The sequence below is a fragment of the Amblyomma americanum genome, chromosome 1 (genome assembly GCF_052857255.1).
Source record: "Amblyomma americanum isolate KBUSLIRL-KWMA chromosome 1, ASM5285725v1, whole genome shotgun sequence".
Classification (NCBI taxonomy): Eukaryota; Metazoa; Arthropoda; class Arachnida; order Ixodida; family Ixodidae; genus Amblyomma; species Amblyomma americanum.
This window is the reverse complement of record NC_135497.1, coordinates 162,041,886-162,058,354: the sequence shown is the minus strand read 5'-3', so window position 1 is coordinate 162,058,354 and position 16,469 is coordinate 162,041,886. Positions and strand designations below refer to the sequence as shown.

The 16,469-nt window shown below is 46.9% G+C and overlaps 1 protein-coding gene across 1 annotated transcript in view; it reads left to right on the top strand.

The window, feature by feature from the left end:
- Window positions 1-16,469, top strand: part of LOC144114074 (MAM and LDL-receptor class A domain-containing protein 2-like) — a 79,726-nt gene that overhangs the window by 22,023 nt on the left and 41,234 nt on the right. The window contains exons 10-17 of the mRNA XM_077647532.1: window positions 321-459; window positions 1,768-1,879; window positions 6,245-6,332; window positions 9,154-9,306; window positions 11,163-11,308; window positions 13,186-13,311; window positions 13,963-14,083; window positions 14,953-15,099. Of these exons, the coding sequence (XP_077503658.1) occupies window positions 321-459; window positions 1,768-1,879; window positions 6,245-6,332; window positions 9,154-9,306; window positions 11,163-11,308; window positions 13,186-13,311; window positions 13,963-14,083; window positions 14,953-15,099 (1,032 nt within the window). The remainder of the gene's footprint in view (window positions 1-320; window positions 460-1,767; window positions 1,880-6,244; window positions 6,333-9,153; window positions 9,307-11,162; window positions 11,309-13,185; window positions 13,312-13,962; window positions 14,084-14,952; window positions 15,100-16,469) is intronic.

The following is a 16,469-nucleotide window of genomic DNA, read 5'->3' as shown; positions in this document are numbered from 1 at the left end:
GCTGCTTGGTGGTCTTTAATGAACTAGAAAGACGATTTTTATACCAAGGTCAATACTGATAGGAGTTATAGACTTGCTACCCAAGATTTTTAGCAACATTTGCGGAAAGTGTCGCCAATGTGCTCTTACCAGGGACATGTAGCCAGCCACCGTGGTGATTTGGCAAACTAAAGCTGAGGCACTGCAGAAGGTGCTTACCACTGACAAACCTTTCTACTAGTGTGATACGATGCTCTCATTTCACTTGCATTGACATCACCTGCGCACGCCCATAAAGGTCAAGGTCAGGCCAGCTGTAACTGTCCGCTGCCTTCATGCAGGTGGCTTCGTGTACGCCGAGAACAGGGACGGCGGGTCCGTGCTGAAGGCTGTGCTGACTAGCCCCACCTTGGACGCCGGCTGGGTGGGAGCCGCCTGCCTTACCTTTTGGCATTTTGCGGTCTTCGACGAGCCAGCAAGGTGCGTTTTTGCGCGTGCGTGCATGAGTGGGCATGTGTCCGTTGTGTGTGCAAGGTCAAGCACAATACATCCTCTCTTCGATACTTTGTGACATTGTTGTATTTCTTCTCTTTTTTCATAAAATACGAAAAAGAGGCAGTGGAGCGTCACTTAAGCGTCCGCCGCGGTGGTGTTAGCCTAAAAGCCCACTAAGCGTGTTGCTTGTCAAGTGTGAAAATAAAGGGAACATTGTTGTATTTTCATGATCATGACGTCTTAAATATTAGTGAAGATGTTTTTATATATAGCAAGCACAAAACTTTTTTTTTCTGACAAATTGGCTTTTAAGCTCGCAGGATCGTGTGCACAGCAAAAAGCTTTCGCACTTTCCCACTACGTTTCACCGCTACCACTGACATCCTTCCGTAGCCGATGCAGTGTTTTGAATATACAGAACATGTCATTCTCAAAAATGTTACAGTCCGGTATGCAATCGCGAGACAGCTAAAGCTGCAGTGGTATCAATTCGAATGCGGAAAACAGTGGCTTCTGTGGCTTTTGCCACTGCCATCGGTCAGTTTATTCTATGAAACATATTTTTTACCGGACGTTTATCATTGTGGTCATGCGTGTTTCAGCGACAGCTGGGCTAGTGCGAAATGCTGATGCCGCTCGGAGTGTGCGGTAACTCCGTTTAGGGACGCGGGATATCTGTTGCGCTTGTGCCGCTGCACTTACATTAGCGCCACGGGTAAGCCCTAGGGAACGCTGAGAGTGTTAGAGCAGCCACTGGTGTGTGGAATTAGGCGTGTGGTGTGGGGTTAGGAGAAGTAGGGTAGGCGTGCGCCGTCGCACGCGGTTGCTCATCGGTGCATACAAGGCGGGCGGAGCCACAAAGGCGTCTCCAAGTTCAAACAATTTACGTACAGTGTGTTTTGGTGCGCTTCTAACGCGAAAGGTAAAACGATTTTTCGGATCTAAATGTTCGACTGCATCGTTAACGTGCCCGCTCTGATTTCTGCGACAGGGAGCGATTAGTTGCGCGCAGTGCCATTTACTGCCGTAAATGAGCTTTTCTTACAGGAGATCGCGCACTTGCATTGACTGACCCCGTTATGTGCCAAAATCGGAAATTGCCTCTGACATGGACTTAGCGGAACTGTTAGTGGCTTTCTTTAGCATAAATGAGCTACAATGAGCAAAAAAATTTGGCTCAGTCACACAAAAACAAAACTAGACTACATTTTTTTTTATAAGCTGGCCGGGGTAACTGGTGGGCAAAGCGTTCCCCCCTTCAACTCCTTCTGCCACCTCCCTCCCTCCTTGCAGCTGCAACCTGACCGTGTCACCCCTATCGGGAGATCCGTGGTGGTCGAGTACGCACAAGTTGGAACGTGCCTGGAAACAAGAGACCGTCCGAGCGTGGCTACGGGCTGACCAGGTTATTAATTTTTTTTGTCCTTTCGTATACTGCCAGGTTCGAGTGGTTTACGGAAAGGGGTTAAAAACTAAGATTTAATTGGCGTGCATTGATACTACAGTGGAATCAGTCGGAAAAAGAGATAAAGAAATGCTCTTCGTGATAACACGTCATACCATGGTCCGGCAGACAGTGCATTGGATCTGACCGAGTAGGCGGCGAAACGAAGTGTACAAAATAACAGCCTACCATTTCTATCTATCACGAAACATTAAATACTGTGCCTTACTGCTTACTTCATGCAATCAGGAAAAAAATGGCCATGTGTAAGCGGCCCGTCTGTTACGCTTTCGATGCAAGAAAAGGGATTCTTAGAAAAATACAAAGAAAGAAAATAGACCAGGGTCGAGACAGTAATGCATGAAACGGAATTTGCTTGTCGATATGATGACACAGATGCCGGCTTAACTGTATTTTGGAATTTTGTTTTCACTTGAAATGCATATATATGTATGTACTCCGGAATAGAATTTCAGTTGACAGCTTGCCCATCCGTGTTATGCGCAGTTTCCCTCTTGTGTTAAGTGTTCGCAAAAGCACAATAATAATCAAACGACCATGATTAATTGAACTGCCACCTATCCCGATGGGCAGTTTGCTCAGAATTCGGTGGTAGGTTGTGATGACGTCACGACGTTGCGTGATCTAGGTGGTCCACCTGCAACCAAGGTTTCTTTTTGGGGATTTTTCGCTCACGCCGACGTCTACGACGACGAATTTTCCGCTTAACGGAGAGCCCTTAACGCTGTCGTGTTAAAGGGACTATGCAAAGAATTCAAAGTCGCTTGTAAATGTTTTCTATGTTTAGAAATCATGCTAATGAGCATTCACACTAAGCATAAGTCTTCGGAACTGAGCCGGCAATTTATTATAAATTTAAAAAAACTTGTTTTTTAAAATTCGCGGGCCGGTTGGTGTGCTCGTAGTGACTGATTTTGGAACTAAAATCGTGGAAGAAAGACGTCACTGTACCATGACGTCGCCAGACCACCACACGCTGTCATTCGCTGGAGCCACGGCAGCCACGACGTCACGGGCACACTTCCGGTAGCCGTGAAAATCGTCTGCTCGTGCCGCCGCGCGACCCTCTCGGGCAAGCGCGTGTCAGGCCATTGCCTTCGCGCATATGGTTTCAATTTTCCTCTGCCGCCTCCTTCTGTCGGGAGTTCCGGAGCCACTCGAACGGCTCGTTGTGGGCACGCATAGGGCTCGATGCCCATCACGGCCGTAAGAGCGAGCAGTCGCACCTCGATGTCCGGGTTTATTACTGCTAACTACAACAGACGACAAGCAAAGAAACCCGACGCGCGCCGCAATCACGCCGCCGACGCCGCTTCTGGGATGCTAGGAGCGACAACCGGAAGTTGCAAAGCGAACGTCATCTGATGACGTATTCAAAGGCGGGGCCCAGTCCCATATCTGTTTTCTTTATTTTTGTCTGGTGCCCCGCGTGTACGAGTTGAGGGGGGAGAGGAGGAGTGTAATTTTTAATCGTCTATATCTTCGTAATTATTGATGCTAGCTTAAAAATTCTTGCGTTGGGGTGACGAGTGATGAAATGCCTATCTCTCGTCTGCTTTACGTAATCTCAGTTAATTTACTGCATACTCCCTTTATTACATGTATAAATAGTATAGTAGCAAAAAATTATCAGTCAGAACAACAGCGAAAGAAATAAAGCCGAGCTTGTAAAAAGAACACGTTGGACGTCATCATGCACAGAGAATCATGTAACATTAAGGGGCATTTGGAGAAAAGCAGTGGAAAACAAGGCAAATCAAAGCAGGCGCAATCCATGCAGGCTAGTTACAGGGATCCACAAACTAAACTTAAAAGTCGGCAGAAACACTTAAGGGTACTGCTTACGTGTGAGAAGGAGTGAGCCCGCTCACTTTGTGAACGCAGTCGCCGCGCGCTGCAGCGTGATGTAACCCGATGCCACGCAGCTGGCAGTTCTACCTCTGCACGGCTCGCAGCGACGCCGCCGCACCCCTTCTGATTTGCGCGCTAACCTCGTGAAGGCAGTCGCCGCCGCACCGCGGCCCACGCTGACTCAACCGCACCTTAAGGGAAGAGGTAAAGTCTGGGAAGACATACAGTTGAAGGCGCTTATGTCGTTGGTTACAATCCCTGTCGCAAGCTGCCCTTGAACTTGATTAGCACGTGTAAGCTATATATACACAGAGAAATCGAATGACACCACCCGCAACGCTGTGCGACAAACGGTTGCTCACAATTTTGGTACCAATGTCGTCGGGAATTCACAAGGGTAGAAACTTGGGCGAGTCGGTAACGGTGATCCATAGTATGTGAGGGTAGCGCAATACGGGACAAGGGACAAAGAAAGACGCACACAACACAGGCGCCAGTCGGTAATGATGTTCCACACAACACAGGCACCTGTGTTGTGTGCGTCTTTCTTTGTCCCTTGTCCCGTTTTGCGCTACCCTCACATGCTGTAGTCGGGAAGACTGGCGCCAGATTGGGATCAGCCAGTTGGGGGTATATATGTCGTTGAGAGAGAACTGACGCCAACCAATATTTTTAACTTAATTTGCCCAACGTTTCGGGACCAACTCGGTCCCTTCTTCAGGGGTGACTATAAGTGTGCCAGCAGCTGCAGCGGGTTGCTGCCTCGAACGGAATGACTATGACTGTTTAAAATTGCGCCGCTCGGCTTGCTGTGTGCGTCCTACGGCCGTTTGATGACGTCACCCTTTTTTTCTTGCCATCGCCGGGGTTTTCCGTACCATCTACGCGTACAAACACTAACATACACACGCCGCCGGCTTTTCTCACAATCGGGCCAGCAAGGCTTTCGCCTTAATAAACTCATTGTTGGTAAAGGGAATTGACTCAGAAAAGAAAGACGGGTGGTCAGCGTTCCGGTCACGGTGTTCATTAAAAAGGCGAATGTGGTGGCGTTCTCGTTCCCTCTGTGAAACAGCCAATTGGTTGCCGCTCACGCAGTTTCAGGGCATTTAGAGTCAATTTTTCGGTTCACGTCGCATTAAAAATGCTCCATAAAATTTTCCTACTCCCTGTAAGCACGGCATAAACGCCTTCCACCGCTGTCACCACCGACCGCTGCTCTGACACTAAAATAATTCGCAAGGTAGTAATTTGTGCAAGTGAATGCCGAAAAATTCGGGCGGCGGGTGTTAGTAAAGTGGTACAACCAACACGGTGGCCGCGAGTGAAAGTGCCTCATTTCGAATGTCGCGTGTTGAATTTATTTGTTCTTCGCCATCGATTCACAACAAGCACACCAAGAAGGACGGAGCACGCGTACCTCGCCGAATCTGAACGCTTGTTCACGTGAATGAAATTGCAGATTTGACAGTGTGCTCAAATCTGTCCGGTGCAAACTTTTCTCCTTCTAGGTTTGGGAAACGTGAGAAACAAGAGCACTGTATTAACGACGACGCCAAGAGAGGCGGCAGAGTGCGTCAGCAACGGCGGAATTGCGAATGCTGGCTCCTGCAACCCATGAATGCCGCGCACGAACAGCGTGCACGTTGCAATGTTGTGTCGCCAAGACGCGCAAAGTATATAAAATCGCGCAAAAATGATGACGTTCTGTCAAGAGTGCGGCACGATTTTCTTGCGCTTCTAGTTGCATCATACAACGTTCGCAACACCTCTTTTGGCCTATATTTATCACATACTGCACTAAGTCATTCATTTCGTCATATGTCAAGGCTGCGATCACAACGACCAGAAGCTTAAAAATTGTGTTGTAACTATATTTAAAAAATGAGCGAAGGTGACGCACAAAGCGATGGCTGGAAAACGCGAATAAAGGGACTGCGCCGTCTTCATTCATTTATATGTGTTTTAAGGTGGCTGCCTGATTTTTTCCTGATTTTTTTTTTGCTGTAGATGTAGTTTTCTCATACATTTGATCTAATGAGCTTTTGCAGTCGCAGTTCTCGATTTAGGCGTTCTCGCGAGCATTTAGAGAAAAGATTGCGGAACGAATCTCTTGAGCATGCAGCATGTAAGAGCGTTTTGATTCAGTTAATAAAAATAAATTAGTTTAGATTAGTTTTAAATTTATTGACTGTTATAGGTTATAATCAACTGATATTCACTAATCTCCTCGAACGGTGTTGCCTGCCCAGCAAGCCGAGCTTCAGAAGCGGCCCTATTCAGCTGCTACAACATTTTTGTAAATAATTTGTATCTGAGAAGGGGAAACACCTTGTACGTAGTAGTATATGTAAAAAAAACGCATATCAGAGATGCATTTGCAAGTCGATGATGCAAGATCTTCATGCTTTACGGTTGAATAATACAACTACTGTTTGTTTGCTTCTTCCCCAGCGCCAGTTCACACTGGAGGCTTCCTTGACAGATGCCTTGATTGCCGTCGACGACGTAGAGCTGACTTTTGGTGCATGTTCCTCAGAACGTGAGTGCAGCAAGAATCTTACCAAGACACACTAGACCGGGCTTCATGGAACATTGCACAACCTTTTTATTTTGCTCTCGTTCCTAAATATTCGTCCCCCCACGCAGCTATAGCAGTTGTCTGCCCTCCCACACAACCACGCTCTAAAACCTCTTGTTTTGCAGTTGGTTATTCTTGGCTTCGCTGTCTTCTTACATTTTCGCGTCCGAACCTTATTGCCGAAATATTCTCAACTTTAGTGAAATTTTTCTTCTTTCAATATAAAGCTGTTAGATTGGCTGCTGCTACGCACATGCTCACGCATATGCAATGAAAAAAAAAAAACTCCCTTTTTGCTCTGCCACTGCTATTATTCCCCCATATTATTTCTCATAAGAAATCATATTACCCTATGACCTGGTGCCGCCGCAGTGGCTCAGTGGTTATGGCGCTCGGCTGCTGACCCGAAAGGCGCGGGTCCGATCCCGGCCGTGGCATTTGAATTTGATGAAGGCGAAATTCTAGAGGCCCGTGTACTGTGCGATGTCAGTGCACGTTAAAGAACCCCAGGTAGTCGGAATTACTCCGGAGCCCTCCACTACGGCGTCTCTCATAGCCTGAGTCGCTTTGGGACGTTAAACCCCCATAAACCAAACCAAACCTATTGCCTGGTGTCTCACGGAGAGCAACTCTCCCGCGCTTCTCGTAGCTCTTCGCCTCTTGTTAAATCTTCTTAAATCTTCTTGTTAAATCAAAGCAGGCTTCGTTTTCATAAAATTCACGATTTTTCCACTCATAGCTGCCATGTAGTAAAACGTCAAGGCCGACCAGACCACTTAAGTTAACATTTAAGCCCTAACGTGGCCAACAGTTTTAATGCAGCAAACGGTCCCGAAAATGCGGAAGTTTGTTTCTTTGTTTCTGTCATGAGGGCTCCCATCCATTGTCATCGCCGATTAGTCCTCAGTCATAAGAAACGGTGTGAATTACATAAAGCGCTCTGTGCCGTCGTGCTTCCTATACTTACGTTCAAAATTTGAACTTCGCGCTCTCATTAGCCGGGGCTTCCGTTTCATGGTCTGCCACTCCTGTCCTTGCCAGCACTCTGCAGAGGTATTGAAGTTTTGCGTGTGCACATTCTCTGCCTGGCTAAATGTAATGTGCAAAAGACCGTGTCAGTTTGCTGCTTGTTCGTCTGCAGCGCAATAGCCCTGCTTGTCCTGCATTTGCTCTCCAATTCCCAGATTTTTCATTTCTCTTTAATCTATACCAAAAATGTGGCTTGTCAGACTTGTTCATTAGTAAAGCAATGTCATATCTTCAAAACTACAGCTATTTTTATAGCAATATAATCATACTGGCTCTTGTTTATGGCCACTGTTTTACCATAATAGATGTTCTTACTCTTTTGGGTGCTTGTGTGATTGGCTAGATAACAGAACTGTGCCGTAAAGTCTTGTCATTTAGTTATTATTTAATGCGTAATTACAGTGAAGCAATTTCCGGCAGGATTAAAGGAACGCTGAGGTCAACTCTATCGATTTATTTTTCTTATTAAAAATTGATTCTCTCGCTCTTTCAGGCTATGTTAACGTGTGTCTATAAGCAAAAGACGCATTTATTGCCCCCTAAAATTGTCAGTACATCAAACTGAGCTTGTTGCTTTAGAGTCTTTTTGCAGGATCTTTTGTAGCGCAACGGGACGCCACACATAGAGGAGATGCTGTCCTGGGTATTCTCACTCTGTGTCGTCCCGCTAGAAAATTGGATTTAAATTTTTTTTCCGTCATTCAGTTCAAACTCGTGACGTTCTTACCGAAAAGGACAGGCTGCCACCGATTTGAAGGGAATGGCAGAGTAGCTATTTTTAGCTCTCTGGGATCCGCACCAAAAAATCGCTGTCGACGCATGCATTTTACTTACAGAATCGGACAGTGATGGCGACACCTGTATTTTATTTTTGGTTTGGTTTTTGGCTTTATGGGGGTTTAACGTCCCAAAGCGACTCAGGCTATGAGGGACGCCGTAGTGAAGGGCTCCGGAAATTTCAACCACCTGGGGTTCTTTAACGTGCACTGACATCGCACAGTACACGGGCCTCTAGCATTTCGCCTCCATCGAAATTCGACCGCCGCCGCCGGGATCGAACCCGCGTCTTTAGGGCCAGCAGCCGAGCGCTGTAACCACTCAGCCACCGCGGCGGCTTTATTTTATTTTTGGTCTTTTCTAGGTTATAAAAGCTTCGCTTTCGGTGAGAGTGATCTCTTCGTGACTAGAGCGTCTTATCCTTTTCACTCTAGAAAATAAAAAAGACTGAAGTAGAAGCTGCTACCGGCAGGTAGAAACGCCCTCAACCACCTGGAGCAAAGATAACAGAGAGGAAATGTAGAAAAGGTAGATGCCCGTAGCCAAACCACGTGAAATTTAAGTGCACTCCACTGCATACATAAAAGCGCTGTTAGAGTCTTGAAGTAAGATACAAATCATAACTAAGCAATGCAGCTAAATCATAACTGCTAAAGAAGAAATATAACCCTCAAATCAACACTGCAAAACAATGGGGTAGTGAGACATTGCTGGGTCAGTTTTGTTATTGCAAAGAAGATTTAAACTTAGACCACCTGAAGATTTGTCGTACCAAACCGAGAGCCATGGAAGCTTATTGGAGAGCACCCGAAGGCCGTACTTGACGTGACCTGAAATACTTGAAGTGAATCATCTTTTGTTCTTCTTTATTCTTTGTGTGTGTGTTACAGAAGCGAGTAGCAGGAAGGATTTCTAGCACTTTTGTATTGCCATAATGGAAGGGAATTGATACACCCACTTGTATCCGGTTACCCAGAGAGAGGACTGAGCTGCGACTTCGAACGAGGTCCCTGCACGTGGATAAATCCAATGGCGAAAAGAAGAACTTGGGAGTGGCTCCTGCGTGGTGGACCTCTCAAGACTGACCTCCCACAGCCGCCCAACGACCACACTCTCTCGTCTGCGGACGGTATTTCTACTTTCTTTTTAACCTTTTGTGCATGTGCGCGCACGCTGGCAGCTTCTTATTGTTCACTTTTTTATGAAGTTGACTTGTACCCTGTGGCTGTGACGCTCGGCTGCTGCACCCTTGGTCGTGGAATAGGTCCCGGCCACGGCGACAGCATTTTTATGGAGGCGAAATGCGAAGGTGCCCATGCATCTTGATTTTTGTGCTTGTTAAAAAACCCCACGTGGTTTAAATTAATATGAAGCCGTCCATAACGGCGAGCCTCATAGACCAAAGTGTGGCTTTGGCACGTAAAAATCCATCAGTCGATGGCCCATCGACGACCCCGTCTGAATGCATACTGTTTCCTATAATAACGATGCTCCAGTTCTGCCAGCATGAACCCCGTGGTTGGTGTCCTTATTTCAGGATTCCATTTGCCGGAGTTGCTACGGCGGCCCGTTTAAGATCTATTTCTGGCCATCATGGCCTCCACTGAGTAGGGCGGACTTCCAATGCGTAGGGGTTTGGGAAGGGATGGCGGGGCATTACCTTGTTTTTATCGCAGGCTCATAGCATGTGATAGAGATTCTGGCCTGTACTGGTCTGGGTACCAAGTATGTAGTGATTCGGGAGAGTGAAAAGTGTTGGTTTGTATCCTTCTTAATGTTATTTCTTCGTCCTTGCTTAATTTTCTCGAAGCTTTCGGAAAATCTGATCGTTCTAGACTAGTTCTGTAGGATTTCAGCAAAAGTGTAGAGTGATATATCATAAGTTAAGATCATTCTGCTACGCTTCCCGCGTTAGTAATTCACGTGCAATGTAGTGGAAAGGTTCGTTGCCCCGTACCCCTTAGCGTCCAGGGGACCATATTATGAGGGATGTTTCAAGATTTGTAAATTTGAGGGCCCGAGCGGCCTGCTCAACGACGACCCGTCCCTTTGTGTAGTTTATGTATGTGGCTTGATAGTTTTAAATCACGACTGCATGAGGATGCGCCTGGAAACGCTATGGTCTCCCCTTTATGCATAATCCGTGCATCATCTACATCCTCTTCGTTTTCCAGATGCCTATTCGAGTGTCCTCTTTTCACCCCTTTCACACCCCTCCACCCTTCCCTCATCCTTCCACATATCACGTGTTTGGTCCCGTCTTCGTCCTCTTCTACATGCTGCCGTAAACAACCTTCAGCTCTTGCTGTATGGGAGGTCGCTACCATGAGCAGATTATCTGTGCCTTTGCTAAGCGCTTTTAACTTTCCGTCGACATTATCATCATCATCATCATGGCCCAGACGTGCATCGTGCGTTCTGCTCACGCTGTGAATTCATCCGAGCACCTAGCGAAGAGATAACAGATATCATTGAAAGGGCAGAATGCTTCGAAACTCCGAGTCAGAATCCTGAGTCGGTAGAGCCTATTTTTCACGGCGGCTGGTAAGCGTTCTTTCTTTCAAGGAACATTTAAGAAATATTTACCGCCCACACCTTACCCGGCTCGGTGTTCAGCTCTTCAACTATGCATGTTCATAGAGATGCATCGTATACACTGTCAGATAAATGTGCACACTGAAATAGACGTATTCATTCGCCCTACACATTCGCCATGCACACCTGAGCAGTGTATGGTGAATCCGAATGGCGGCGTGGAAATGTGATTCTCAATCGCGGTGTGTCTGCGCACGCCTTATGAAAACGCCTCAAATGTACGTGAAGCGTCCTAAAAGTTACGGTTTGTTGACGACGTGCTGACGTGGATGGATAATTCGTCGGCGTGCGCACCATCGGCCGGATACAATTCACTCGGAACAAAGGCTTATCCTACTGGCCTTTGACACATAACTTTTGACATTGTTTTCTGTGACACGCATGCACCAGGCTCCTTCATGCTCGTCAGCGGCCGTGAGATGCTGCTTCGAGGCAGCGCTGAACTGCAGAGCGAAGTGGTGAACCTGAAGGCAGCGGGAGTGCAGTGCATGGAGTTCTGGTACACAGCGCATGGCTCCCGGGACGCCGAGCTCACGGTAGGAGAGAACTGCTAATACCGAAGAAACACCGTAGCTAATTTATCAGCCGCGTAGCTTACACATAAAACTGGACAATATAATGAGAGGGAGACGTCCGGCATATTTTTCGTCCCTCCGTGCGATCCGGCTCGATGAAGAGCCAACAGCGGCGTGTTCATGCCGCGCGCACCGTAACACGCTCTGAACGATTTGCGCACCCGCCGCGATGACTCAGTGGTTATGGAATTCGGATTCGGGTACTGAGCCTGACGACGTGGCATCGAATCCCGGTTGCGGCGGCCCCATTCCAACGGGGGCGAAATGCGAAAGACGCCCGTCTGCTGTGCGATTTAAAGGATCCCGGGGGTTCGTATTAATCCAGAGCCCTCCAATACGGCGGCTGTTTATCCCTTCTCTCCTTTCACTTCTCTCCTTTCACTTCCTCCTTGATCCCTTCTCTCACGGCTCGGTTGGGGTGCGTATCGAGAGTGAGAGAGTAACTGCGCCTTACCTTTCCTCATAACCAACTTTTACTATTACTATTTTTTTAGCTTCAAGAAGGGAATGCTGTCAAGATCAGGCGGTTTTATTCGCTGGAGGAAAAGCGCCAAAAATGATCTCTCATGCACTTCTTCTAGTTCAAATTTCTATTTCCGTTATGACTGCTTTCATAGTTGCAAATAAAGCACTGTCAACTATTAAATTAATCACAGCTTTGTCGTCTGCGCTTATAGTCATTGTTACCATACAATAGCTGTAAAAATTCTACCTAACGGCATTCTCTGAGGCACTACTGCCGTGGTTAAACACGTGGTTAGATCAGTCTATTTGCATTAATGCGATGGCGCCTCAGACTGATCGCACATAGAGCGCTTGATTTATCGGTGCTGTACGTGTGCAAGTGCCCCGGTGCTCCGGTGTACGCGCGTAATACGCTTGACATTCAAGTCCCGCGTTTAAATTCAGTTTTTTCAAGGCTGCCGCAGTCTAAACACTTCTGAAGAAATCGCCGTAAAAAAAAAAAAAACGAGCGTGTTGTGAAAAAAAGTCTGGACGAAATAACTAGGAAATTGTTTGATGAAATGCAAAACCGTCTTGGGAATCAGTCGTCAAAGTGGCTCAAGATTGGGAAGAGACACATACTATTTCCGGAATGTAGTCCGCGTCAAAGGTCAGGTAAGAAATCTCAGATAGCTTTTATCCTGAAAATATGCTATTTGATTTCATGGAAGATTTCCCAGCAATGTTTACTTCATCTTTTTTCTTTGATTTTTTTAAAAAATACTTCTCTAAAACAGTGTTTTATTCTTACAAGTACTTTCCGGAAACCAAAGTCTGCAGGACGCGTCATCGGGAACCGAAGCTGATAGCTCTGTGATTAGCCGCTGGCTGGAGACCGCACTTGTCCAGGTGAAAGCCGGACTCGCGTGCTGTGATGTGTGCTAGTGACAGCGAGTGATCGCTAAAAAACACGGCAACTATTAGCCAAAATCACTTGTCGCGCATCCTAAAGAATTTTGTTCCCCATAGTACGTATTATTTCTGAGTTTATTCTACAGACTTAAGCACAAAGAACCAAAACGAATTGTGGTGGTTCGAAGTAAACGTAAAATGCTCTTTCATTTTGCAAAAATAACGTTTTTTTTTAGTGCCTTGATCGTTTATAAAATATCATTTCGTGCATACAACAAAACTTTCTACCTATTCCGTAGTACTGGTAAAGTTGAGCAAGAAAGCTCACACATAGCTATTCGTTAACATTTTACTTGAAATTGTCGAAAGACTCAAAAACCAAATTAAACAAGTCTTGTTAATTACAGCCCATGACGTTATATTTTCCAATGTAACTGCTATTTAACGCCTATATATTCCCTGCGTGCACTTCTTTTCCGCAGTTCAAGGTCATAGTACAACAAACCACACCGGGCGCAGCTAAGAAAAGCGAAGAAATATGGTCCCATAAAGGGGGAAATGTTACTGCCTGGCAACTCGGCCGAGTGAAGATCCCACGACGACACAGGGTTTGTGCATTTCAGACCTTTCGTTAAGAATGAAGAACTTATCGCAACTTCAGGCGTCCTAGACAAGGATTCAAACGAATGAGAGAGATTTCGAAGTGCCTTGTAAAACGCGAAGAAGCTGGCAGTGCTTTACTACAAACATCAAAGACTCTGGAGAGCCGTGCATTCGAGAGGGTCTTCTCAAGCCAGTTTTATTATCTTCTGAGGGCGCTACACGTATTAAGTGCAATGGCTGCTCAAAATATTTCGTTCTATTCAATGGAAGCTGAGTTTCATGTTTTCAGCGCTAGAATTAAGGGACATTATTGCTGCGGTGCAGGCTGCCAAAAATAATTTTAAAAAGCCACTGCGATGTTAATCACTGCGCTACTAGTTACAATGAAGAAACAGTTTACACAAAGTAGAAATAAAAAAACAGCCACAAGTACGCAATAGACATCTCTTCTTCTTTTCCTCTTGTACGGCATCTCGGTTATTTTATTTGCGCCGTTATATATCGAGGACAAGAACAATAACTATGCATGCCTATGCGGAAGCTACAAAAGCATCATGAGAAAGCGCGACAAACGCACGCGCATGCGACGTGGCGCTGACCTGCACTTCGTTGTGAATGTGGTATGCACTGACCGTTTCACTCTCCTGCGCCTCTAGGTGGTCTTCGAAGCCGCTGTGCTACAAAGCCGTGACGGCTACATAGCCTTGGATGACATAAGTATCTACATAAACGATCACTGCTCGACTATCCCAGCAGAAGCCACAAGCGGAAAAGCAGGTGAGGGCGGTGTTGGAATGAATTTTTCTCACGCTTACGCTGTTTGCGTACTGCAGGAACAAAATAATATTAGAAGAGTTTCACTAGAAATGTACGTGCTTCAGTTCGGACAGTCTGGCTGTCAAAGACTGGTACACTGAGCACGAGGAATTTACATGCCCCATATTCTAGCGGACAGCGCTGCGATAAACTGTCACCCATATGACCGCTTTGCGCATTTGCTTCCGACACTGTTCACACTTCGCATAAATGTTCTAGTGGACTAAAGCTCTTAATTTTCGTAATTTGTGTTCGCTGACAAAAATTTATCGTTATAAGCCTAAAACATAACCTCATGCAGTGCTCCCGGGGTCCAGAATTATGATGCAGGCATTTTAATTTCTTGTTGCTATAGTCATATCTCGGCCATTTATTTTATAACGAGATTTATTGTCTCAAGGCACGAATGGACGAAGGTGTGATGAAATATGTTGTAATGCTTGCTTTATTTTTCTTTTTGCTCCCCTCTCTTTTTTCTGGGCGCGGTGGTGTACTCATAGATAGCCGCTTTCATACAACCCCTTCCGGTCATTCCCTCCCGATTGACCGTCTACAGGAAAGCTACACTGGGTTAATTGCATTCAGTTGACCGTATATGACAGAACTTAATGCACGCGATGTCAGCCCGGAGTTGAGCGCGAATGTTCACAGAGCGCTAATGCGCTGCCAAACCTTTGGAGTTCCCGCCCGGTTTGTTGTCATCCATTTTCACGCATGACGTAACTACGGCACGCCGGTATTTAGTTGCTTTAGAACCCACGAATTTGTAGAGTGGGTGAAACGAGCTACAAAACGGCTTCCGCATGCGGCCTGCTTTCTTGGACGTGCAGCCTACGTTTTGCTGGAGTGTTCGTGGAATACGCCCAAGAGTTGCTTGTGGAGTCGTCCTGAAGAAATCGCCGGAACCTGGAAACTTGGAAGCCGTTTTGCACCCAAATCTGCACTAGCGCCAGCGGCCTCGCCAGACGGGAAGCCTAGTAAGTGTTCGCGTCCACCATGCAATCAACTTAATTGGTGCTGAAACTTGAAGCCGGGTAAAAGTGGCGCCGGGAATTTCTGACCTGTACTAATGTCGCCGCCATTTCCAAGCATCGGAGCTGATTAATCACTGTGATGACCCCCATAATGCGCAGGTCCACACGGGACGGAGAGGCAAAGAGACACCGTATGGCTCAGTTTAAACAAACAGGTATATTCAATAATTACACATGATTAAGGTTATACATCAGAGGCTGGGGCGTCCGAGCTTACGTGCCGACGACTTCATGGGGGCGATGGAGTGGCTCCGGAGTTGGGCTCGAGCGGTTGCTGGCAGAAGCTGCACGCCGTCGGGCTTCGGCGCTGAAGGCCCTCTTGGCGAACGATGTCGTCCTGAGCGTGTATGCAGTAGAATTTCAGTAGTCGTCCGTTTCTTCGAGGATGGTTCACAAACCCTTCCTCTAGTGTCGTTCGGCTTGGAAGATGAACAGGAGGCGAGCTTGTAGATGATGACAGCAGAGCATAATTTTACAACATACATATACAGAGAGTTAAACTGGAAAAAGCAGAACTGAATTTACAAAAGAACAAACTTTGCACTACTTTACTCATCGACCGGGCAGGTTAGTGCCTAAGTAGCATCACATTACATGCTAAGCATGGAGCCCCAGCTCAGACTGGACTGCATCCGTTTACATGTGCTTTTAAGCACTTGATTAACAAAGGACTAAGGGCGGTCATTTCCAGTGGCCCGCCCAAAGCATCAATTCTCCAATCCAAAATAACATGCGAGATGGGGACCACCCCTTGGGTTGGGCTTAGCCTCGACCCCAGAGTCTGTTAACAATACAAACTAAATAAACAACAAAAACGCCACCACTCTTTCTCAAGTGAGAGTATACACAGGCTCTCTCTTCGGAGCTAATTCACTAGCGCCTGTCTTTCCACATTCTTGGCGAGTACTGCCTGTCCGCCATGACAGGTGTCCGTCGCGGCCCTTCTGGGAAGCTGTGGGTGCCTTCCCGGCGATAGCCCACGACAAAGGGGGGGGAGGGAAAGAATGTCGTCTTCGCGGTAGCGCATAGCGTCGGCTGTGGTACGGCGCGCTCTGGCCCGCTGACAGCTCCCTTGTCCTGGAATGGGCCCGGAAATTGGGGAGGATAAACCCTGTTTCACCGCGGCGGCGGCGGCGGGTCCGGTTGTTCTGGTCGTCACTCAAAGAGCATGGATGGGTAATTGATGATGCCGCTGTCACGGGTCTCCGTCTACGCCGCGCCGTCGAACGTGGATCCTCGTAGCACACACGGAATGTCACACTCGCTCACCCTCCAGAAGAATGTTCTCCGAACGTTTGAGTCCACGCAGCTCC